General features: G+C 32.4%; 1 protein-coding gene across 1 annotated transcript in view; it reads left to right on the top strand.

The window, feature by feature from the left end:
• LOC143058846 (oxysterol-binding protein-related protein 6-like) overlaps positions 1-25,049 on the top strand; it is a 65,227-nt gene that overhangs the window by 21,277 nt on the left and 18,901 nt on the right. Inside the window, exons 2-12 of the mRNA XM_076232320.1 lie at positions 5,119-5,294; positions 10,315-10,572; positions 11,180-11,233; positions 12,280-12,393; positions 13,307-13,454; positions 14,249-14,377; positions 15,389-15,480; positions 19,889-20,174; positions 21,701-21,825; positions 22,845-22,973; positions 24,723-24,830. Coding sequence (XP_076088435.1) covers positions 5,148-5,294; positions 10,315-10,572; positions 11,180-11,233; positions 12,280-12,393; positions 13,307-13,454; positions 14,249-14,377; positions 15,389-15,480; positions 19,889-20,174; positions 21,701-21,825; positions 22,845-22,973; positions 24,723-24,830 — 1,590 coding nt within the window. The 5' untranslated portion in view covers positions 5,119-5,147. The remainder of the gene's footprint in view (positions 1-5,118; positions 5,295-10,314; positions 10,573-11,179; positions 11,234-12,279; positions 12,394-13,306; positions 13,455-14,248; positions 14,378-15,388; positions 15,481-19,888; positions 20,175-21,700; positions 21,826-22,844; positions 22,974-24,722; positions 24,831-25,049) is intronic.

The following is a 25,049-nucleotide window of genomic DNA, read 5'->3' as shown; positions in this document are numbered from 1 at the left end:
AATATAATGACTAGACAAAAAGAACATTGATTAAAAAGGGGTTTTTGCTAAGCATCATCTGACATGTTGACATGTATGACTAATAATACTTTGTAAATAGCTTATATATGTAAGATTATATTACAGTCATGACAATGGAAGTAATAAAAAACATTATAAGTTATATGGTTCGCTCTATGGATCCGTAGGGGGTTAGTAGTTAACCGTATAACGAATTTATCGGACGCTGGACTTTTTCTGCGGCGTTTTGTTGAAAAATAAACAATGAAACACAACAAGATTAATAGATGACGTCGCCGTTAACGCGTCATGAACCCCATATGAAACTTACTAACCCCATACGGTCTCATAGGGGGTCACCACGTGACGGCGTTTAACCAATCACAACGTGATAATTCATCTGCGGTCCGATAAAGTGTAATATACTGACAAACTGTTGATGATAGAAGTGTTTAACAACCTTGACTGGCTTTATAGCTAGCATGGTTGGTAGACAAACTGTTAACAGATTACAACTTCTTATATATATATACATGATAAATATATATTCCCAATGTTAAATCATGACCAACAACCAATGAAACCAAAGTAAATACAGAAATAATTTTACACAACTTCATCACAATTATTAATACAAGGTTGTTTGTCATCATCACAATTTTAACATTTAGTGAGTCAGGCCAGATTAGAATAAAATTGAAAATTGGGGAGTGGATGGGGGCATTCAACCCTCAGAACAGACACTGGATCTCCCAATGATGAAATATAAACTTATGATTTACGTCATACAGAGTCATCTATAGCCATGTCAAGATATCTGATAATTTTGAAAATAAAGTTAAACATAAAGTGAAATTTGATACATTGATTTTTCGCTTGTTAATTAGATCAAGTTATTAAATATTCAATCATAACTCTTTGACATTTTTTACTGTATTAAGACAAATAAAAACTAAAATATTGATTTGAAAGTGGAGAGCTAATTAGTGATTTAGCTTTTGTTTACAGTATGAACATGATTAATATCAATAATAAATATGTCATCTAAGTTAATTTTACGTTATCTTATCAAGGAAATCTGGGTGTTCCTAAATTAGATTTCCTGTATTTTAAAAAAAATGTTGTTTCTGTAGCAAAAAAATAATTGTTTACATCACAAATTTATGAAATTGTTTTACATTGAGTTCATTCATAAAAATCTAAGATTGGTCCTATAGTACAAATGATAGTAAGCTTGGAATATACCGTAGCGAAAAAACGTTCATGACAAACATGACTTGACAAACAGGACATTTGTCATGTTAAGAAAGCGACCTTTAATTTTCGATGTCATATCTGCTAATGACATAAAAATCTTACTGCAAGAATTAATGTAAAAAATGAAGTAATTATACAAAAAACATGAGCTTCCTTCCTTTACAATTAACCATTGACCGATCTTTTCTCATTTGACATGTAATAACATCTCTCCATCCATTACATGATAAACCACTATAGCTTACCCTGTACAAGGACAGAAACTATATCGTAGAGATAATTAAAAACGATGGTAGTTATTGAATCCTTTAACAAGGATGTGAAAATGTCATTTAGTATTAATGTTTATCAGATGACATTTTATATAAGTTTGTGTGGGACTTGATAATTTAATGGAAATATGAATTAATGTGGGTAATGTATGTTAATGTGCTTTAAAAATTGCACCGAAAATTTTAAAATTGAGTAAGAATTTTAAACTTGTTAAAGGGTGAATGGATTTATTTATGAACATTGTGAAATATATGGTAGGTTTATATGATTTATTTTCTTTTATAAATTTAAAAAACAAGACAGCAACAATGAGAGTACATGTATAATAATTTTTATTTTCAATATTCATGATATTATTTCGATATACATGATATACATGTATTAATTTTCAGGATTTTTGTACAAAATGTATATAGGAATATCAAGCATATTTTTTTAGTTTAGTATTTACTGTAAATTCAGAAATTATTGCGAGGTTTTTATTATTGCGAAAAATGCGACAAAGTTGTAAACGCAATAATTTCAACTTGCATTTTAAAATATTTTATGTGAATTAAACATGATTTTTCTCTAAATTGTAAAAATTAAAATCGCATTTGAGTCAAAAATGACAAAATCTCAATAATAAATGCACACAATAATTTCTGAATTTACAGTACAACTGTACTTGTTCTGAAATAAAGGAGAAGCTCAGGTTGGACTTTTAGCCTTAAAATCAAAAGTACTGTTCAACAAACTGCCTTGATGTAGTGATTGTTACTTATAAAAAAGAAGAAGATGTGGTATGATTGCCAATGAGAAAACTGTCCACAAGAGACCAAAATGACACAGGCATTAACAACTATAGGTCACCGTACTGCCTTCAAAAATGAGCAACGCCCATACCGCTTAGTCAGCTATAAAAGACCCCAATTAGTTTATAATGTACCTTGATTAAAAATTTAACATTAAAGTACCCTTTCAAATGAAATTACCATGTCACCCTTTAAAAGTTCCTGATTTAATGTTGCTTTCTCCATGAAATGTACCCATGGCTTGCAGGGTTGCAGGGGCGGATCCAGTCATTTTAAAAAAGGGGGGGTTCCAACTATATGTCCCCATTCAAATGCATTGATCGGCCAAAAAGGGGGGTTCCAACCCCCGGATCCCCCTGGATCCACCAATGGTTTGGGTAAGGTAGGTAGAGGATTTAAGAGCAGGAAAAACAGTTTGGGTAAAAAATTGAAACAATTTTCTGGTATGCTGTTTTAAAGTTGATAAAAGTAGGCAACATGTTACAATTTGAATTTTACTTTAAATTCAATAAAATGGTAAGTTTCACCAAAACTTTACTAATTCACTTGCATATACATCATGTACATGAAATACAAGAAAACAATGTTCACCCAAAAACATATTCAACAAAAAAGTGCTTGCTTATCTACATACAGTCGAAACATTTATTTTGGTCAATGCTCGCGATCAATATTGATGTAGTCATTAAAATGTTCATGAAAGTAATTTATATTTGCTTTAAATCAGTGATAACCATCTTTTTGACATCATTTTCTGTAGTTTCTAACTTAATAGTCAAAATGAAATATCAAAGCATCTATATAGGTCTTTGGTAGTATAAGTCTGAAAAGAAAATAAACAGATTGAATTCAAATCAGAATTTTATCTAGTTATTACTTAATAGTCAAAATGAAGTATCGAAGCATCTGTATTGGTCTTTAGTAGTTATAATAAGTCTCAAAATAAAAGAAACAGATTGAATATACTTCAGAATTAATAAATCTTAAAAAGATGGTGTTGTCAGAGACAATCAATTGATGGTCTTGCAATATATACAGTGGTTAAAAGAGAGTATTAAACATGCAATATAGCTTTTTCCATCTATCAATATTATGCCAAGAGCTCTTCTCCAGGGATTTTATTGGTTAAGGGTTTATATCTTGTGTGATTATTGCTCACCTTCAGTCAGTGATTTTAAAAGTTGATACTGAACATGAATGAAAAGGCCATTTCATATCCACTTTTTTTTTATAATTATTATATCCCTAAAGTAGATATTTTGATGTACAACATTATGGAAGTGCACAATGCATTATAACTTGAGTGACATGGGTATTAGATCATGTAGATATATATGACAAGAGCTCTTCTCCAGGGATTTTATTGGTTAAGGGTTTATATCTTGTGTGATTATTGCTCACTTAACCTTCAGTTGATGATATTGAAAGTTGAGACAGCACATGAATGAAAAGGCCATTTTATATGCACTTTTTTATATATTAAATCCCTAAAGTAGATTGTTGATGTACAACATTATGGAAGTTCACAATGCATTATAACTTGACTGACATGGGTATAGATCATGTAGATAGATGGTTAACCCTTTCCTCCATAATGACGCTTTTTGACGCCACCCCCTTTACTCCATAATGACGCCTTTTGACGCCTGTATAGTACCTCAGTTGAAATGCTTTGACTACAAAATGTCTGCATCAGACTTAAAAAAGTTTGTATCCAATATGAAAAGAATATTTATGAGGATATCTGACTTGAATTTCATTGATGAAATACTCGTTTTTGTAATGCATTAATGCTTTAAACCAGATGATTTTTTTTTATTGAAAAAAATCTTATGCGAATCAAGTATGTGAAGACAAAAAATCCAGGGAGGAAAGGGTTAATACAGAACTGGTATTGATTATGTTGATCATGTTGATTGCATTACAATATAGAAATTTCTTGTATTTCTACTAAGTATAGAATTGTGTTCATTTTATTATATTATACATACACACATGTATACATGATATACAACCTTTAACTTACATTACTTTCCCATATTGATCGTAGTATATTCCCAAGACTAACACATGAATATGGACCAAAATCTTTAAAGAAAATTGATTTTATTACAAAAACTTCAAATTTTATTGATTGCATGTATAGGTCAATGAGAAACATGACGGTCAATGGTATAAAAACATCATGACTTGATTAGTTTCTTGTTTGACTCTCTTAACATTTTGCATGACTACTTGTGTGTGGTATTGGGTTTTTCTCATTGTTGAAGGTGGGTAGTTTAAAGTTTTCTCATTGATTATGTCAGATCTCTCTATTTTTATACAAACACCAAACAATTGGTTCTATTATAAACTATCATGACTATCATTTAGTCATCGGGAGACACAGGTGGTTTATAAACAATAACTTTAGTTAAACATGTTTAAGTGGATAAGCCTTGAAAGATCTCTATAATATGTTACCTGAAGGTTTTAAAAAAGGAAGGTTGGGAACTTGGGGTTGATTTTGGGGGTTATGGTACATATATGCATGTACCAACAAGAATGAGTGACAAAAAAGGGACAAAAAACAAGCATTTTTGTAGTTTCAAGACAATAACTTGTGTTTAAGTGAATGAATCTCTTTACTACCGTATTAGGTTTCTTACCACAAAGAAAGACTGGGATTGAGTTTGTGGGTTATCGTCAAAGAATGTTTACAACCATTAGCATTCACTTAAGAATTATTTAGTATAAATACAAAATTGTTCCAAACATACCAGTATTTGAAATAGTTGTAAATTTTTATTTCTAGGTTGATATGCATTAGGATTATAAGGCAAGATGTCTAACAATGACAGTTCCCAGCTGTCTTCCAGTGGTAAAGTACCAATCCTAACTGCTTCCCCATTAGCTGCTCGGAAGAAGAAACAGTTTAACAGAGGAGGAAAACGTCATCAATTCAGACACAGTGACTCTGACACAGATTCAGTAAGTTCTGATAATAGTACCAGGATTATAATTTAATACGCCAGACGTGCGTTACGTCTACATAAGACTCATTAGTGATGCTCAGATCAAATTAGTTATAAAGCCAAACAAGTACAACGTTGAAGAGCATTAAGAACCCAAAATTCCAAAAAGTTATACTAAAAACAGCTAAGGTAATGTATTCCTGGGATAAGAAAATCCTTAGTTTTTCGAAAAAATTAAAGTTTTGTCAACAGGAAATTCATGATTATGACCTACATGACCTAGGTATTATGATATTTAAATGTCTGTCAGTAGGCGTGTTTTTGATGTTGTGACATTGATCATATTGATAGGATATTTGCATTTTTATACGACCGCAAAAATTTTAATTTTTTCGTCGTATATTGCTATCACGTTGCCGTCGTCGTCGTCCTGCGTCGTTTATGACCACAAAAGGAAGGTTGGGATTGGTTTTGGGAGTTTTGATCCCAACATTTTAGGAATTAGGGGCCAAAAAGGGCCCAAATAAGCATTTTCTTGGTTTTCGCACTATAACTTTAATTTAAGTAAATAGAAATTTATGAAATTTTGACACAAGGTTTATGACCACAAAAGGAAGGTTGGGATTGATTTTGGGAGTTTTGGTTCCAACAGTTTAGGAATTAGGGGCCAAAAAAGGGCCCAAATAAGCATTATTCTTGGTTTTCGCACAATAACTTTAGTATAAGTAAATAGAAATCAATGAAATTTAAACACAAGGTTTATGACCACAAAAGGAAGGTTGGGATTGATTTTGTGAGTTTTGGTCCCAACAGTTTAGGAATAAGGGGCCCAAAGGGTCCAAAATTAAACTTTGTTTGATTTCATCAAAAATTCAATAATTGGGGTTCTTTGATATGCCGAATCTAACTGTGTATGTAGATTCTTAATTTTTGGTCCCGTTTTCAAATTGGTCTACATTAAGGTCCAAAGGGTCCAAAATCAAACTTTGTTTGATTTTGACAAAAATTGAATCCTTGGGGTTCTTTGATATGCTGAATCTAAAAATGTACTTACATTTTTGATTATTGGCCCAGTTTTCAAGTTGGTCCAAATCGGGGTCCAAAATTAAACTTTGTTTGATTTCATCAAAAATTGAATAATTGGGGTTCTTTGATATGCCGATTCTAACTGTGTATGTAGATTCTTAATTTTTGGTCTCGTTTTCAAATTGGTCAATATAAAGGTCCAAAGGGTCCAAAATTAAACTTAGCTTGATTTTAACAAAAATTGAATTCTTGGGCTTCTTTGATATGCTGAATCTAAACATGTACTTAGATTTTTGATTATGGGCCCTGAGTGAGTTTTCAAGTTGGTCCAAATCAGGATCCAAAATTATTATATTAAGTATTGTGCAATAGCAAGAAATTTTCAATTGCAGAGTATTCAGCAATAGCAAGAAATCTTCAATTGCACAGTATTGTGCAATAGCAAGAAATTTTCAATTACACAGTATTGAGCAATAGCAAGAAATCTTCAATTGCACAGTATTGTGCAATAGCAAATATTTTCAATTGCACAGTATTGTGCAATAGCAAATATTTTCAATTGCACAGTATTGCGCAATAGCAAGAAATATCTAATTGCACAATATTGTGCAATAGCAAGAAATTTTCAATTGATTGGAGTTATCTTTCTTTGTCCAGAATAGTAGTTGAATCAACTTAAATCATTGTTTTATACAATATACAATGTATATTCACTTTTACTACCAACTGATAAATTAAAACAATCTTTACCATTCAGTGATAATTAACAAGCACTTTTTTACATTTTAATATTTTATGATGTATTTAAATGAGTAGTTATTGCTATTTCTTCAATTTTTTTGAGAGGATTAATATTCAACAGCATAGTTAATTGCTCAAAGGCAAAACAAACATTTTAAGTTCATTAGACCACATTCATTCTGTGTCAGAAACCTATGCTGTGTCAACTATTTAATCACAGTCCAAATTTAGAGCTGAATCCAACTTGAAAGTTGTGTCCATACTTGCCCCAACCGTTCAGGGTTCAACCTCTGCGGTCGTATAAAGCTGCGCCCTGCGGAGCATCTGGTTCTAATTTGTTAGTGGTTTCTGTTTATTTGTTCTAGATATGCATGAAATATTTCCCACTGGACATACATTAAAGTTACCACCAATTGAAATATTCCCTCAGTCAAATTTGACCTTATACTAGTTTAACTACCAATTTTAAGTCACCATCAAGATGATCAATATCTAGAAAAAGTGTTACTGGCTTGACTGTTCAGGGATAGAACTTTTAAAGACTTTGGCAATGATGGCCCACAGCTTAAATGTTGAAGCCCACATTATACATGTTATATAGTCCCTACAAGAAAAGCAGAATTTTAAGTAGCTCACACCAAATTTTAGGGGCCAATGGCCTGTGGGCCCCTGATAATTTCATAAACAACCATAAAGGTTGTGCACAGTCTTATAATTAACTGCTCCATAGGCTTACATGCAAGGCTGTTGATCTTTGAAAATAGAAAAATAAAAAATACTACATAGAAAAAAATTTTCATGTTCATATCAGGCCTAAAATAAAATTTCATTTGTTTGGCATTGCCGCCCGACCCACTGAAAAACTTACCGCCCAAATAATTTTATTTGCCTTTCAGAATTTTTTTTTTTTTTATTTAAAAAAAATCGAAATTGTGCCTGAAATTGATCGTATCCGCCGAGTTTGTTCCTGGCTTTACTTATTTCAAATCATGATCTTAAAAGCGCTTGCCTTACAACATTTAAATGACATGGAATAGAGGAAAAGTCTGCCAAAAGTAATGTCAAAGAGGCCGGCAGGGGAAGGCATCTCCCTATGCTGCAATGCATTGGTTAAGGGAGATGGATTTTATGAAAAATCAAATTTCAGCTATTCTTTAAAAGAAACGTTAAGAGAGACCTTGTAGAGGACTCAATTTTATCTTTTGTAAAGCAGAAACAGATGATTTCTGCTGGACTTTGTCGCTTCATGAGATAAAAGTTTTTCACCGGGACATCACAGAACAAATATGCGTGGCTTTTACATTTGTTGAACTTATTAAATATTTGAAATTTATCATTGACAAATTTTCCCTTGAACCAGAGAACAAAGTATCTACTATAGTCAGAACCACAATGATGCATTCAAGATAATTATGGCTGTAAGCACCAAAGCTTAAAGACCATAATGATTTACAAGTTTATAGTAGTTTTGTACCAGTAGATGCTAGCCTGGAACAAAACATACATATTTTAAAGACTAGCATCTTGTGTCAATTGAAGTACTTCCCCCTTTTCTTGCCTTTCTTCTTAACATGAATAAGATAATTCTTAAAACATAAAAGATACTGACAGAAACATATTTATAAATGTATCCAGTGTACTAGTGATGAATAACATCCCCTCCTTTTCCACAATTCTAAGGGCTCATTAATTTATCTGTATTCATGTAATGCATGTCCAGATTTCTGTTAATCAAACAAGCATTACAAACCATAATTTATTTATCTGCAAAAATTGTCTGTCCTGCTGCATATTTCCATTTTGAATTTATCATACGTTTTAAACCTATCCCTGAAAAACCTTGCACTTGGATAATATTAGTATAAACATCATGTCTATTTGTGCCAACCTTCCAAATTTTTAATATTTTGCTTTCCTAATTTGGAACAGATCCTTTATCCTCAAAACTTATTAGGGGAAGTAGGCGTGTTTGTATGGTAGTTCGTCACACCTTACATGTATGATTACTAGCCTCCAGGTATTGGTTTGAGCCCTAGTTGGGCAGTTGCAAAATTAAGGTTTGATTTTCATGTCATATGTGATAAGGTTAGTCAGTTTCCTCCCACAGGTTGGCATTTTCCTTCAAGTACTACGGTTTAGTACGGCACTAAAACTGACTGCCATGAAATTACCCATATGGTGTAGAAAGTAATGTTTATAAAACCAAAGCAAAGTTTTAAATCTTTGTCCATTTGTACAAGGAGCTGTAGTGGTTGAGCCATTTAACTTATGGTAATTTTACCAAACTGTGACCACAACTTCAAGATGTGACATCAGGCCTCTGTTCAATGGGCAGTCCCACAATAAAAGTTCAATTATCACGTCATACATTTTATATGGTTAATTTGTCAGTTTCCTGCCTCAGTTCTGTGTTTTTTTTCTGGGTACTTTGGTTAACTTTGCCAATAAAACTGACCGTCTTACGTGAAATTATCCATATGATGTAGAATGTGACATTGATGGTTGACCCCTTTCAAAGAAGCCACCAGCATGTACACACAACAATGCTGCAATGCTTTAGACAACATTGATCTGGAGACTTCATGATTTACATGTATAAGGCTTTTAAATGTAAAAAAAAAAAAAAAAAAATCCCTACCTACCTACCCACCTGCTGATAGTGTGGGTCGGCAATGCCAAACAAACAATTTTTTAAGGGTGGCCTCATGTATGTACTAATGTGAAATTGTGATTTAATCGGGAAAAAAAAGTGGGTCAAGCTACGAAGAATAAAAAGAAATGTAACCCTGAAGTCAAAACATTTTTTTTTTTACTTCCTGTTTGCTGTTTTTACTAGGCTGCACCACTTCCAGTAAACATTATATCCTTCCACTTTCCTGGATTGATGTCCCCAAAAACATGCAAGATTTTTTTTTAAATCTATATATATGTTTCAATTCAGCATAAATCGATAATCAAATAGAAAAAATTGAGTCTAGAAAAAAATTCAGAAAAAATGGACTGTTTTGTTTCCCTCCATGTTTTAACATGCACCGGAAACTGAAGTTGTAATACAAGACTGGTACATAAAAATACTGTTCTTTTGCTTTTGGGTTTTGTTTTGATGTGACAAAAGTTGGAAAAAATGATCGAAAACATGGAGTGGTATAAGTATTACAGTTATATGTATATCATGTATAAAGAAGCATTGCAACGTCTTCATTTGTACATTCCTGTAAGATAGGGTTATAGAAAACTGATTTATCAAATGTTATTTTTCTTTCATTCAGGAGAACAGTGATGACGACTTTTCCATTACAAGTTCACAACCTAGTCATTCTGGTCATGGTGGTGGTGTCCCTGTTTTGAAGAAGGAACTACTAGAAACAAAGTCAACAGCTTCTAAAAGTAGGAAACGAAGGAAAGCTAGACAAGATTGGGAAATAGTTGAAGGACTGAAAGATGGACAAACTTGTGATGATAAACCTGGCAATTATCAAAGTTACATGATGAAAAAAAGAAGATGGCCTCTGAAAGGATGGCACAAGGTACTTTTTCTCTAAATGTTGTCAATTATGAAAACAAAAATGACATAAACAATGATTAACATAACTTTAATTTTGACCTGTTGCCTATTAATAGCAAACAACAAAATGCTCTTAATAACAAATTATTTTGCTGGTAGTCACATTATACGAATATTGTCAAGTTCAGTTGGACTTGAAAAACCCTGAATCAATTTAGTGAGAAGTTTTATAGCACAAGCAATAATAATTCATTAAGTGACTTACATTTTAACACAAAAGATTAACATGCATTCACATCTATTGACTTGTGTGTGATATTGAAAATTCTAAGGCTACAGTTTTACAGAAATTGTACAGTCCTACAAACTAGCAGGGATCAATATTGAATAGCTACAGCTTTCTGCAGAAGGTCCATAGATCTTTCAGGTACTCGGGCATCTTCAAATAATAAAAATTAGAGGCCATGGCATAATCAATTGTTCTAAAAGAGGTGTTGACCACCAACACTAAGTTAATATACATGAACCCTACAAATATGAGGTGATTATTACATTTGTTAAGAATCTTTTTGTTCTCATTTTCTGACATTTCTTTTCTTATATATGTAATTGTTTTTTCTTTATTGTAGAGGTTTTTCTTCTTGGAGAAAGGAAAGTTGTTTTATGCTAAAGCTCCAGGAGATGTAAGTACAAACACAATGGTTTGACCTTTGACCTGTTATTATTATTGTGTCTCTGGTTACTATTTTTTCAACTAAGGAAATATAGATTCTCCCACTGCAACACGTGTGTTATGATATTTCTCCACACGAGACAGTTTAATTTTAATATTTTAAGTGTTAGGCTTGCCGAGCTCTTTAAATAAGTAAAATTGAATTGATGAGAGTGAAGAAATATTCTAATCCACGAGTTATAGTGATGGAATTTGTTTCTCTCATGGTTTATATCCTTTTTCAAAAATTTGCAGAAAGCGTGTTCTTTATATGTGACATCATCATGCATGGTCGCCTTCATGAAGTCACAATAGAAAATTCAGAAAAAAAACAGGAAAATTTGATGTCATAATTAGATTTGGACCAGTCATTAGCTGAGAACAAAAAAAATCACTTGTGAGGAGAAACATTTTTCTCACACCGATCAATAAATGTGAAAATAGCTCGGAAAATAGAAAAACTGGTTTACATCTGTTAATCTGTCCATCCCAATTAATGTTGGTCACAATTTTCTCTGGAACTATAATTCCTAATAAAATTTTGGATGTTTTTTTCATATTCATCACTTATCTTCTCCCTGTTTACTGAATAATTTTATAATCTAAACAAAAAAATATTGATGGCGATGATGTATAATAAAATTAACTGTACCAATTTTCTTGCACCAGATGCCCATTTCGACAATGCATGTCTCTTCAGTGATGCTCGTGGCCAAAATATTGGAATCCAAAGCTTATATAAAAGATGAAGAGCTATAATCCAAAAGGTCCAAAAAGTATAGCCAAATCCGTGAAAGGAATCAGAGCTTTGCATGAGGGAGATACATATAAAATGAAGGTTGTGTTTTTTCTCAGGAATTACAAATCAGATCTTCATGAAATTTGATATAAACCTGCATCCATCCCTTATCAAATTCCTGTTTACAAAATTCTTATAGGGGCAGCTGTTATGATAGATCCATTTTTTTTTCATAACAAAATATATTATAACTTACAATATTTTATATTGAATTTCAGATACAGAAAGGAAAATTCCATGGAGTCATTGACATTGGTTTGTCTGTGATAGCCTTCAAACGACACAGACACAGAATTGATATTGACGCTGAAGATATCGTTTATCATGTTAAAGTAAGTCAAATCATTCTGTTAATTTAAATTAAAAAAAAATATGAACTCCAGCTTCAAAATAGATATAGGAAGATGTGGTATGAGTGTCAATGAGACAACTTTCCATCCAAGTCACAATTTATCAAAGTAAATCAAAAATCTGTAATATGAATTTTATTTTCCATTCATCAACATAAATGACACATTACAAGAAAAATAACTTTTCTTTACATTTGTCTTCTAGCTTCAGCATTAAAAACCATAATAAAAATTAAATTTTATAACAAAAATTAAACTTTAAAGAAAAACATAAATTTACAATATGATCAAAAGAAAAAGGGGAAAAATGCAAACTGTAGTCAAGATTGAGTAAATAAACTCATCATAGATACCAGGACTAAATTTTAGATATATGCCAGACACGCATTTGGTCTACAAAAGACTCATCAGTGACGCTCGAATCCAAAAAAGTTAAAAAAAAAAAAAAAAAAAAAAAAGCCAAATAAAGTACGATGTTGAAGAGCATTGAGATCCAAAATTCCTAAAAGTGTTGCCAAATACAGCTAAGGTAATCTATGCCTGGGGTAGAAAAGCCTCAGTATTTCTAAAAATTCAAATTTTTTTTCAATGCAAACCTGACAGAAATACTAAACCTTGAAAAATTAACAATTTTATATACTTTCAATTCTGACAGAAATTATTGCAATGTTATTGCGATGTTTTTATTATTGCATTATATGCTTGCATTTTGATTTTTTTTACATGAGTCAAGCATGATTTTTCTCAATATTGGAAAAAATAAGTCTGAAATATCAAAATCACAATAATCACATAATCACTCAATAATTTCTGAATTTGCAGTACATGTATATCAAATATTTTCCAAAATCCCTTGTTTCCATTTATTAAATTTTCATAATTAATTTATTTTTAGGTTAAAGATAACAGATCATTTGAGGAATGGATACAGAGACTAAAACATCACCGTCTATACCGACAACATGTGATAGCGTTTGGAACTAAAGAATCACCCAAGCTTACTGACATTACTTCACCAACAGAAGACATTGGATTTTCTACAGGTAAAATTAGTAAAAAATTAACAAAACATATCGCCACTCAAAGACCTTTGAATATTGCATATCATGAAACTTTCCTGTGTGTCTGATTTAAGCTATGATTGTGGTTGGCATGTTACCAGAGCAATTTAATTCTATGCTATTTAAATTTGAAAAATTCCAAATTAACATTTCAAACACTCGCAACTATGAGATTCAATTTTCCTCAGGTGAGGTACATCGAAACAGAATAGCCCTAGCTATTTTACTGAGCATAAACTATGTAGTTCATGATATGTAACTAATGAGGAGTATCCCACAAAAGCAACGATAGGGATCTGTTCAGTGTTTATCAATGAGCAAAACTTGTAACAGATAGTAAGCTTTAAAAGGCATTAACATGACTACATTTAAAGAGAAGACAGCAGTAAAAACCAGCAAGAAAAATAAATGAACATGATAAAGGAAGACAGGAACCAATAACAACCATAGATTTTAAAGGCTGCTCATTTTGAGCAGACACATTAAGAATGGGGTTGAATTTAATATGTTTGTCAATATAAAAAAGAAGATGTGGTATGATTGCCAATGAGACAACTATCCACAAATAACCAAAATGACACAGACATTAACAACTATAGGTCACCGTACAGCCTTCAACAATGAGCAAAGCCTATACCGCATAGTCGGCTATAAAAGGCCCTGATAAGACAATGTACATTTGTATTTTATACATATCTCGAGAAAAGTTGCCAACTTATGCAGATATCAAATAACAAGAGGCAAAGTTTGAAAAAGTCTTACCATCTTTATTATAGATAAAGGAAGAGAACACAAATTAAGTGCAGATGTTATAAGGCAATCAAGTTTTAAGAAAATTGACGTCCAACAAAGTCGTGTAGCTACATGGGTGATGGACTCAGCTGGATTTGAACACTGTGATAAAGGTAGGAAAAATCATATTAGAAAATGAATTAGCCCCATGAGTTATGAACTCACAAAAAGAAGAAAAAACAGTTCTTGGCCTACAGAAATAATGACTGATGTAGGATTTTTAACATTGTAAGGCAATGCCACATATTAAAAATCACAACAAAGTCTTTTGATTGACTCTTGCAGAATTTTTATTGAATTTGAGGGTAGGGGAGGTTGAAGACGCTTCTGTTAAAATTTGATGGCTAATATTTATTCTGACAATACAGCCTGAACAATAATATCAAATATTCAATTAAAATTTCAACCCACCAAAATGTCCACCAACACACCCCTCCCCTTTCCTATGAATTTATTTCCAGAACAGCCCTTAATATTCAGTGTCAAATATTACTAGCATATAGTTCAGAGTATGAAACTCTTCATGATTTGACCTTGTCATAAATACAAGAAAGCCTGTGTTGAAAAAATATTATCATATTAAAAGGAGGGGGGGAAGGACCTTTACTCCAGGATCGGTTGTTTTTTAGCGCAGGATTGCAGGATTTGTCCTTTCGCGATCCAGTAATCCTTTTTATGAATTTTGGGACTTCAGGATTTTAATTTCTTTAAATCAGGACTTCAGGATTTTAATTTCTTTAAATCAGGACTTCAGGATTTCATGTTTTTAAGCCTGGGATTTCAGGATCAGGACCCCTCCAACCTCCCCTCTAAAAGGATTTACAATGAAGTGTATAGGTACACGAGTTAAATAAAGCTGTATTTTAACGTTGGTAAAAATCTAGGTCAACTAAAACCCAAGATTCAGGAAAGCAAAGTACATGACAAATTTTGAGAATATACATGTATATATGTGTAATGTTAATTGAAATCTGGACATTGTGATAAAAATAAATATGTGATATGAATTTGGATATACAAGTTTCAGTAAAGCCAAATACATAAAAAAAAAATTAGACATTTATATGGTAAATGAAATATCTTTACGCAAACTGAAATGTGATTGCAATTCAATTCTTTTACAGGTTTGAATGAGACCCAGACCATTCTATGTGAATTAAGGGATGATTTAGAACAACTTCGAAATATACCATTAACACCAGACTCTGTTATAGAGGTAATTTAGTTTTTTTCCTTTGGCTTTGCTCACACCAAATGTTCCATATTGTAAACCTGTTAACTAATTGTTTCTTTTAATGAACTATGTTTTGGTATTAAAACCTCTTCTTAAATGGACACTAGTTGTAATAAGGGCGATTCCAGAAAAAAATGTATGGGGGGTTGGAAGGCACATTGTATTAATAATACATGGGTGATGGGTATCAGAGCAACTTTTCACACTATAATGCACTATAATTCTCAATTACAATTGTCTGGGTGGCGGGTGCTGACAAAAACTGCCTTCCAACCCCCCCCATGTTTTAAACCATCACTGTTTTTTTTAGATAAAGTTCTTGTATTATTGAAACGTTTATAATGTAATTTGGAAAAATAAATATACCTATATGGTCCAAATACTCATATGGTCCGGCCCGTTAATAACCAAACGAGTATTATACTCATATGGTCCGACCATACGCGTACTGTCGGACCATACGCGTATGGTCGGACCATATGAATATACGCATATGGTCATGACCATACGCGTATGGTCCAAATACTCATATGGTCCGGAACAGTTACACAGTATCCTGGAAATTCATAAAAATTGATATCCCAGGACCTGCTGTTCATGGGCATAGATGAAATTCAAATGTAGATTATTTAGAATTATATTGAAAAATTTTTCATCAAATTTGTGGTAGTTATATATGTATAAACTTCTTCTGATTTGAAGTACAATAAAAGTTCAAAGGAAGTTCTGATTACTTAATGAAATTGCATAGGATATAGTTTTAAATTTTAAGTGCATTTAGATAGAGTTATCAGCAATAACTTGACTTTTTGCCAGGTGTATTGATTCTTAAACTCTTTTTAAATGCTCCTATACCTTGGACTGTATTAAGTTTATGACAAATTCAGTTCACTGTACACATAGATAAATTTGTCCAACATGATATTTTTAAAAAATATTCTAGATGCCAAAGTCACACATTTGGAATTCATGCAACATTGAGAAGAAAAAAGAGAGAATTTCAGGAACTCCCAATGGATTGAGACATTCTCAAAAGGGGACAGGATTAGGAAATTGCTTCGCCGTAACATTTTCTATATTTTGTTGTTTAAGCATCTATCTTGACTTCACACTGCTTTGAAGTTCTATCTATTCTTTTCATTTTCAGCTGAGCTGCAACATCCACCCATATTAGCTTTTTATTCAAATACTATATTAATTGTTTCTGTGCATCGTCTTGATGCCATGAATTTATCAATGCCCCTTTCGTTTAGTGTGTCTACTCTATTTCGGGAAGACACTTTTCAAGTGAATGATTTCTAGATGATATGTAAACAAATCTTATCTCTCTTTTCTTATGATCTGCAAATAGAATATATTCCTTTTTATACCCCCGCTTTATTATACCCCCGCTTTAAAAAAGGGGGGGTATACTGTTTTACCTCTGTCCGTCAGTCAGTCCGTCCATCAGTCCGTCAGTCCGTCCGTCAGTCAGTCCATCCCATGAAACTTTCGTCACATTTTTCTCAGGAACTACACATCCACCCTTTCTGTAATTTGGTATCAACATTTATATATGTCAGCCATACCGTGTGATGCGTTTTCAGATTCATCACTTGACAACTTCCTGTTTACCGAACACTTGTCTGATTTTACACATGATAGCCAAGTTGAAAATTTTCGTCACATTTTTCTCAGGAACTACAATACAAGGATTTCTGAAATTTGGTTTCAGGATTTATATAAGTCAGCTATACCGTGTGATGCGTTTTCAGATTCATCACTCGACAACTTCCTGTTTACCGAACACTTGTATGATTTTACACATGATAGCCAAGTTGAAAATTTTTGTCACATTTTTCTCAGGAACTACAATACAAGGATTTCTGAAATTTGGTTTCAGGATTTATATAAGTCAGCTATACCGTGTGATGCGTTTTCAGATTCATCACTCGACAACTTCCTGTTTACCGAACACTTGCATATTTTTACACTATTAATATTATCCACTTGCGGCGGGGGTATCATCAGTGAGCAGTAGCTCGCAGTTTCACTTGTTTAAGGATGTTCGCTACTCTGTTTAAAAATAACAAGCTTTTTAAAAGACTGTGTTATAAATTGAAAGTATCTAAATAAAGAAAGTAAAAAAGCAGAAAAAATGGAGGGTCCGTGTGCTTGTTTTCGAGATATAAGCTGTTGAAAATTTGGCGGGAAATCATTCTCTCTAGATTTTTCTTAGACTTAACATTGGCACCTTTTTTGTTTAAAAAACTATGAAAAAATAACAAGGATTTCATAAGATTTTGAAATATGGCTTTTTAAATAATATTTAATAAAAATATGAAAAGAAAAGTAGGGGTTAGTGGGCAATTTTGTTTAAATGTCAATACCATGAATACATGGTTAAAACCAGAGGAATCCGAAAATCTGGCAAAAAATCAAAAAGTAGAGGAGCAAACATCCTTAAGGTGAAATTGGTAATGGTCACATTTTTGTGACATCACAAAAGCAGATTCATATCTACAAGACTTGAGTTTTGACTAATGCAGATATGAGATCAAAAGAATCACACTGTTATAATGAAAATCATTAACCCCCCTTGGAAAATATTTCTATAAAGAACAAATCTTATCAATAACAAAAGTTTAGGAAAAACATTATCAATGTTTATGGTTTGAAGGTTACATAAGTTTAGTGCATACACACTAGTTCTAGGAGGGAGACTTCTTATTTCACCTGTAATAATTTGAAATCTTCCCTTTTGGACCTCTTGTCTATTAGGGACTAGGGAGACCTGTAATAATTTGAAATCTTCCCTTTTGGTCCTCTTGTCTATTAAGGACTAGGAAGATCAAAATATTCCTACTTAACAATCAATCACTTTATTCTCTTTCGTGTTTTTATTTGTTTTGGTAGTATTTTCTGTGTTGGTTATCACCATAGTGCAAAAACAATGAAATAATGCATATTTGCATATTAAAAAGACATAACTAATTAAAGCCTGGTAGATATCATTTAATTTTATCTGTTTGTGCTGAAATCTTAATATGCTTTGAATCTTATTTCAAAATTAACAATGAAAAAAGGTTTTCACGCATAATCTCTTCTTTATGTGAACTAAAGATCTACAACTTTGAGGCTCCAAAAGGTGGCAGGTATAATGCTTACCATTTTGATTTACCTTTTGTCCTAGAACTCTTAAAGTTACCTATGCTTTACTCTGTAGTCTCTAAAACATATATCTTTTCAAAATGTGTTATTTGGTTACCTATTCTATTCATTAAACAAATGTTACATTGTATTTTAAATGCTTTGGCTTAAAGAATTTTAAATAGATATAGGAAGATGTGGTATGAGTGCCAATGAGACAACTCTCCATCCAAATAACAATTTATAAAAGTAAACCATTATAGGTCAAGGTACAGCCTTCAACACAAAAGAATAGCATTGGCACATGTTTACATATGTATTGGATGTAAATGTGTAAGTTCCTCAGATAATTAATTTACAATTGTTATTTAAGCAAAGTGGAAGAAAGGGCAAGGTAGAATCCAATTGATGTTTAAGATCAGATCAGTAGTCTCCTGATACTTTGACTGCATCAAATACTGCAAATTCATAAATTTATAATTGCTTCTGTTTTATAATGGACTTTAAAGTTACTTTTATAAATTGTTATTTAGATGGAGAGTTGTCTCATTGGCACTCATACCGTATCTTTCTATGTGTAATTAAAGACAAGGTTTATTATTCCAAATTCGAACATGTTTCAGGTAATGATGCATACAAATCCTGACATAAATTTTTTAATATGAGTCGTTATTTTTATTTTTCTTTTGCAAGTTTTTTACAATGCCAGAATTTTTCTTAATTTATTGTACCGCTGTATTGACAACAACAACACTTTGGTAAACTGCAGCTTTAATTGTTGACATGTTGTTCACAATTAGATCGGCGTCATCAGAACAAAGTATACAAAATTAGAACCCCTGAAGTACAAAAAATAGGTATCTTGATTATGACGTCATAATTGTCCATTGTTGACGTTGCTATGGGATACTCTATATCATTATGTAATGTTGAACAGAAAATGAATCAAACATAGTACAATGCAAATGAAGTTACTAAATTCAGAGTTAATCTATAATTGTTCTAATTGTCTTTATCTTAAAATTAGTGTAAACTATTCTAATGGTAAGTGTATAAATAAAATGTGTTTTTAAATAAAAATAATGTGTAACATTCATGAATGTGTGTACAATGTCAGTGAACAGTTTGTATAAAGTTTCTTCCTATTAAATTTGGACAATTTTTTTTAGGGCGCACCCCTTCCACTTCGACTGGCTTCCCTATTACAAAAAAATGTATAATAAATTTATTGTAGTAAACATTTTTTTTATGTGTGTTTCAGGAGGCTGAAAGTGAACCAAATGATTTGAAGAAGAAAAGTCGTGGACTAGGACTAAGGAGTAAACGAAAAGAGAAAAAGTCAAGTGACACCTCGCTGACCGATAATGATCTCATGAGAACCAGTTCTTCCAATCCAAACCTTGTACATTTTGAGATGAGCAGAACGAGACCCAGCAGCATGTCTGATGCACACTATACCAGTGGGAATGACTCATTTCTCAGTAGTCAAGACACTTATGTTAATGATAGCAAATTAAGAGAAACTTTTGTGATAAAGGCAGAGAAAGGTATGTTAAGTTAAGAAGGGGGAAAAAATCATCTAGATCTCCATATACTTGGGAAGTAGTTTTTGTTGTTGTTGAATTATAAATTTAAACAAAAGACATCTAGAAAAGGGGTTGGTAAGAGGAGTTTCATTATGAGTTCCCCCCAAAAATTACTTTGTAATTTTTTCCTATGGACCAAATTATCTGTCTTTCAAAATCTATTTTTTTTGGATGGTGCCTTTGTGACACCGAAAACGGATGGTTTCCGGATAATAACTTTAATATAAGTTAATAGAAATCAATAAAATTTTGACTTAAGTTTTATAACCACTAAAGGAAGGTTGGGATTGATTTTTTTTTTATCCCAATAGTTAAGGAACAAGGGGCCCAAAAGGGGTCATAATAAGTATTTTTTCTAGTTTCGAGACAAAAACTTGTGTGTAAGTGTATGTATCTTTTTGAAATTGTACCATAGGTTTCCATTTCAATAAAGGAAGGTTGGGATTGACTTTGGGGGTTATGGCCTAAACTGTTTCGGAATGAGGGGCCAAAAACAATACTTTTCTAATACTTTGTTTAAATTGCTTGTTTCTTGACCAATTTCAATGGAGTTTTATTCTTGAATTTTTAGGGTTCTTAAATATGCTGAATATAACTGTGTATTAATTTTTTGGAATTTGGTCCTCATTTTTAAATTGGTCCACATGAGGTTCAAAGGGTCCAAAATTAACTTTGATTTGATCAAAAATTGAATTATTGAGATTCTTTGATATGCCGAATCTAACAATGTATGTAATTTTAGATTTTTTAATTTTGGGGCCTGTTTTCAAATTGGTCTACATTATGGTCCAAAGGGTCTAAAATGAAACTTAGTTCGATTTTAACAAAAATTGAATTATTGGCTTTCATTAATATGCTGAATCTAAACATGTATTAAGATTTTTGATTATGGGCCCAGTTTTCAAGTTAGTCCAAATTGGGGTCCAAAATTTAACTTTGTTTGAGTTAAAACAAAAAATGAATTTATGGGGTTCCTAGGTATGCTATATCTAAGGTATTAAGATTTTTCAGCCCTGTTATCAAATTGGTCCACATTGAGGTCAAAAGTGTTCAAAATTAAAATTTGTTTGATTTCATCAAAAATTTAATTCTTGGGATTCTTTGATATGCTGAATCAATCCATGACTATGTATTAAGATTTTGGATATTGGACCATATAGGTAAAAAAAAATATTTTAAGTTCATTAGACCACATTCATTCTGTGTCAGAAACCTATGCTGTGTAAACTTTTTAATCACAATCCAAATTCAGAGCTGTATCAAAGCTTGAATGTTGTGTCCATATTTGCCCCAACTGTTCAGGGTTTGACCTCTGCGATCGTATAAGGCAGCGCCCTGTGGAGCATCTGGTTTCACGTACGCTAATGATCTAGACAAAGTTTTCCATTCTGTGTTTATTTTGGAGATGTATCATTATTTACTATATAGTTTCAATTTTGAATTCATATATATATATATTGATCATATAAAAAAAAAAATTTTTTCAGTTCATAATAATCTGAAATCTTTACTGAACATAATTGGAACAGAAAGAGATCGCCTGAAGAAAGCTGTCGTAGATAATAACAATTGGTCTGGATCATCAGCAAGCTTGAATAAACATTTAGTTGAAGTAAGTTAGTGGACAGATGGGCAAGTTTGAATAAAAATCTTATTGGAATACATTAATTGATGGTTAGGCAAGTTTGAAAAGACATTATCTTGAAGAAAGTAATATGACAGTTAGGCCAGATTTTAACATAAATCATATTGGAGTGAGTTATTTGACAGTAAGGCAAGTTTGCTTGAAAATATCTTATTGAAGTAAGTTATTTGACATTTAGGCAAGCTAAAAATATCTTATTGAAGTAAGTTATTGGACATTAGGCAAGATAGAAAATATCTTATTGAAGTAAGTTATTGGACCTTAGGCAAGATAGAAAATATCTTATTGAAGTAAGTTATTGGACATTAGGCAAGATAGAAGATATCTTAATGAAGTAAGTTATTGGACATTAGGCAAGATAGAAAATATCTTATTGAAGTAAGTTATTGGACATTAGGCAAGATAGAAAATATCTTATTGAAGTAAGTTATTGGACATTAGGCAAGATAAAAAGTATCTTATTGAATTAAGTTATTGGACATTACACAAGATAGAAAACATCTTATTGAAGTAAGTTATTGGACATTAGGCAAAATAGAAAAAGACAGGAACATCAATAATGTAACAAGGTTAAAGAATTGGGCAAGTTTGAACAGACATTTTATTGAAGTTCAAAGATGGCTGTATAGTTATAGCAGAGTGTCTTGAATTATAGAATTGATAATGTAAAATTGAGAATGGAAATGGGGAATGTGTCAAAGCAACAACAACCTGACCATAAAGCAGACAACAGCTGAAGGCAACCAATGGGTCTTCAATGTAGCGAGAAACTCCTGCACCCGCAGGCGTCCTTCAGCTGGCTCCTAAATCTATCACACTGCATTTACTTGTTTGAATTTATTATTTATTTTCAAATTGATTTTATGGTAACGAAATATATACTTCATAATAAACTATATTAACCGTGGGCTGTTTTGGGCTCTTTTGTCGGGTTGTCTCTTTGACACATTCCTTGTTTCCTTTCTCAATTTTATTTGTACTTTTAGGCATTGAGACAGAATGTAGAATTAAGAAATAAATTATCAAAGATTCATGCTGAGTCTGCAGTTCACAGTGACACAAAGCTTGTCCCACCATCATCACCTATCTTATCACCTGTGCCAAACCTAGACAAGGTAAGATACAAAACGTGTCCCACCATCATCACCTATCTTATCACCTGTGCCAAACCTAGACAAGGTAAGATACAAAACGTGTCCCACCATCATCACCTATCTTATCACCTGTGCCAAACCTAGACAAGGTAAGGCACAAAACTTGTCCCACCATCATCACCTATCTTATCACCTGTGCCAAACCTAGACAAGGTAAGACTCACCAATCATATCACTATCATCACCTTTCTTATCACCTGTGCCAAACCCAGACAGGGTAAGACACAAAACTTGTCCCACCATCATCACCTATCTTATCACCTATGCCAAACCTAGACAAGGTAAGACTCACCAATTATATCACCATCATCACCTATCTTATCACTTGTGCCAAACCTTGACAAGGTAAGACTTACCAATCATATCACCATCATCACCTATCTTATCACCTGTGCCAAACCTAGAGAAGGTAAGACTCACCAATCATATCACCATCATCACCTATCTTATCACCTGTTCCAAACCTAGACAAGGTAAGGCTCACCAATCATATCGCCATCATCACCTATCTTATCACCTGTGCCAAACCTAGACAAGGTAAGACTTACACATTACTTCCAGGGGTGGAACCAGTTATTTTCAAAAGCATTGATTGTAAAAAAAAAGGGATGGGTTCTTACCTTTGGATCATTCCCCCCTTTATCTGCCTCTGATTTTTGTTATCATTTCTTCAGAACCTTAATGGCCAAATGGTCTAAGTATAATTCATCTTCATTGATCACTGTAGTCCCTGTCAGCTGAAATGCGTAGCGGTTATCGGTAAAAATAATCTAAACTTTCAATCGCGTTCACTCGAGATATAGTTTTTCACATTCCATTCATAAATCGCAAAAAGAAAAAACAATACTGACTACACACCTTTGAAGTGATTGCACTGTGATAATCCTGACCTTCACATTTTCCAAGACGGATTTTGAATGGTGGAATCCGCCATTGTTTTTACCAGAAGTGTTTCCGTGGAGTTCAATTTCATAAAATTTGCATAAAGCGCGGAAAACCTTATCACATCAATGAAAAGAACATTTCCGGAAACTGCGTAAGTGACGAATGTCATATGTAAACAAATGATCCTCATAGAAAAGAAGATGGCGAAATTACAATGGAAAACATTCTGGAAAATGTGAAGGTCAGGATTATTGAATGGAATGTGAAAAACTATATCTTGAGTGAACGCGATTGATAGTTTAGATTATTTTTACCGATAACGGCTACGAATTTCAGCTGACTGCAACTATAAGCTTTCAACAATGGGTTGATGAGTTTGATTCAGGCACATGGCCTTGGGTGTCTTCCACAATAAAAAATAATCCATTATGATATGACCTACAGTGATAGAAATGGTGTTGAATACCAACAATCAATTGCCAATCAATGATAAAACCTTAAATTACCATCAACCCATCTCAAAAAATTAAAACTAACTTTCTACCTGTCAACCTCCATTTTAATGGAACAGCCCTGACTTGGGGTAAACTTTCTAAAATCTTCACCAGCACTAATATTTTTCTTTTAATTTGAAGCCATATCAGAATTTCATTTTGAAAAAAAAAAAAAAAAAGGGAAAAGAAAAGCAGAAAACATCCAAATTTTAATTATGTTAATATTATTTGCATGTCATTTTAAAACACATTTAGAAAAAATGTTAATTAGATTTTTAGTTAATCAATATCTAAGCCAATTCATTTAGTTTTATTTATTTATTATTTGAAGGACCACGACCATGTTTTATCACAGTCTTTATCAACAGAAAGTTGTTCAATATCAGAGTACTATGATGCTGAGGAGGGGAAAGAAACAGCCAGTGAATCATCTTCTGAGGTGTGTATGGATCAAACTCCACCAGAAAATTTATATTCAATTCCTGTTGTTTAGATATATTAGAATCAATGTAAAAATGGAGGCTTTCTTAGCCATGGCCCAATGATATTTACCAGTTTACAAACATCAATGATAAGAAAAAAAAGTTATGAAGTATTTTTAAGATAGTGGAATATTTTGCTGTGTTATAAGTTTTGTTATGTTTAATTGAGGATATTT

Source organism: Mytilus galloprovincialis, chromosome 14, assembly GCF_965363235.1.
Source record: "Mytilus galloprovincialis chromosome 14, xbMytGall1.hap1.1, whole genome shotgun sequence".
NCBI classification, from domain to species: domain Eukaryota; kingdom Metazoa; phylum Mollusca; class Bivalvia; order Mytilida; family Mytilidae; genus Mytilus; species Mytilus galloprovincialis.
Note: the sequence above shows the minus strand (reverse complement) of the source record. Positions and strands in the feature narration are given on the sequence as shown.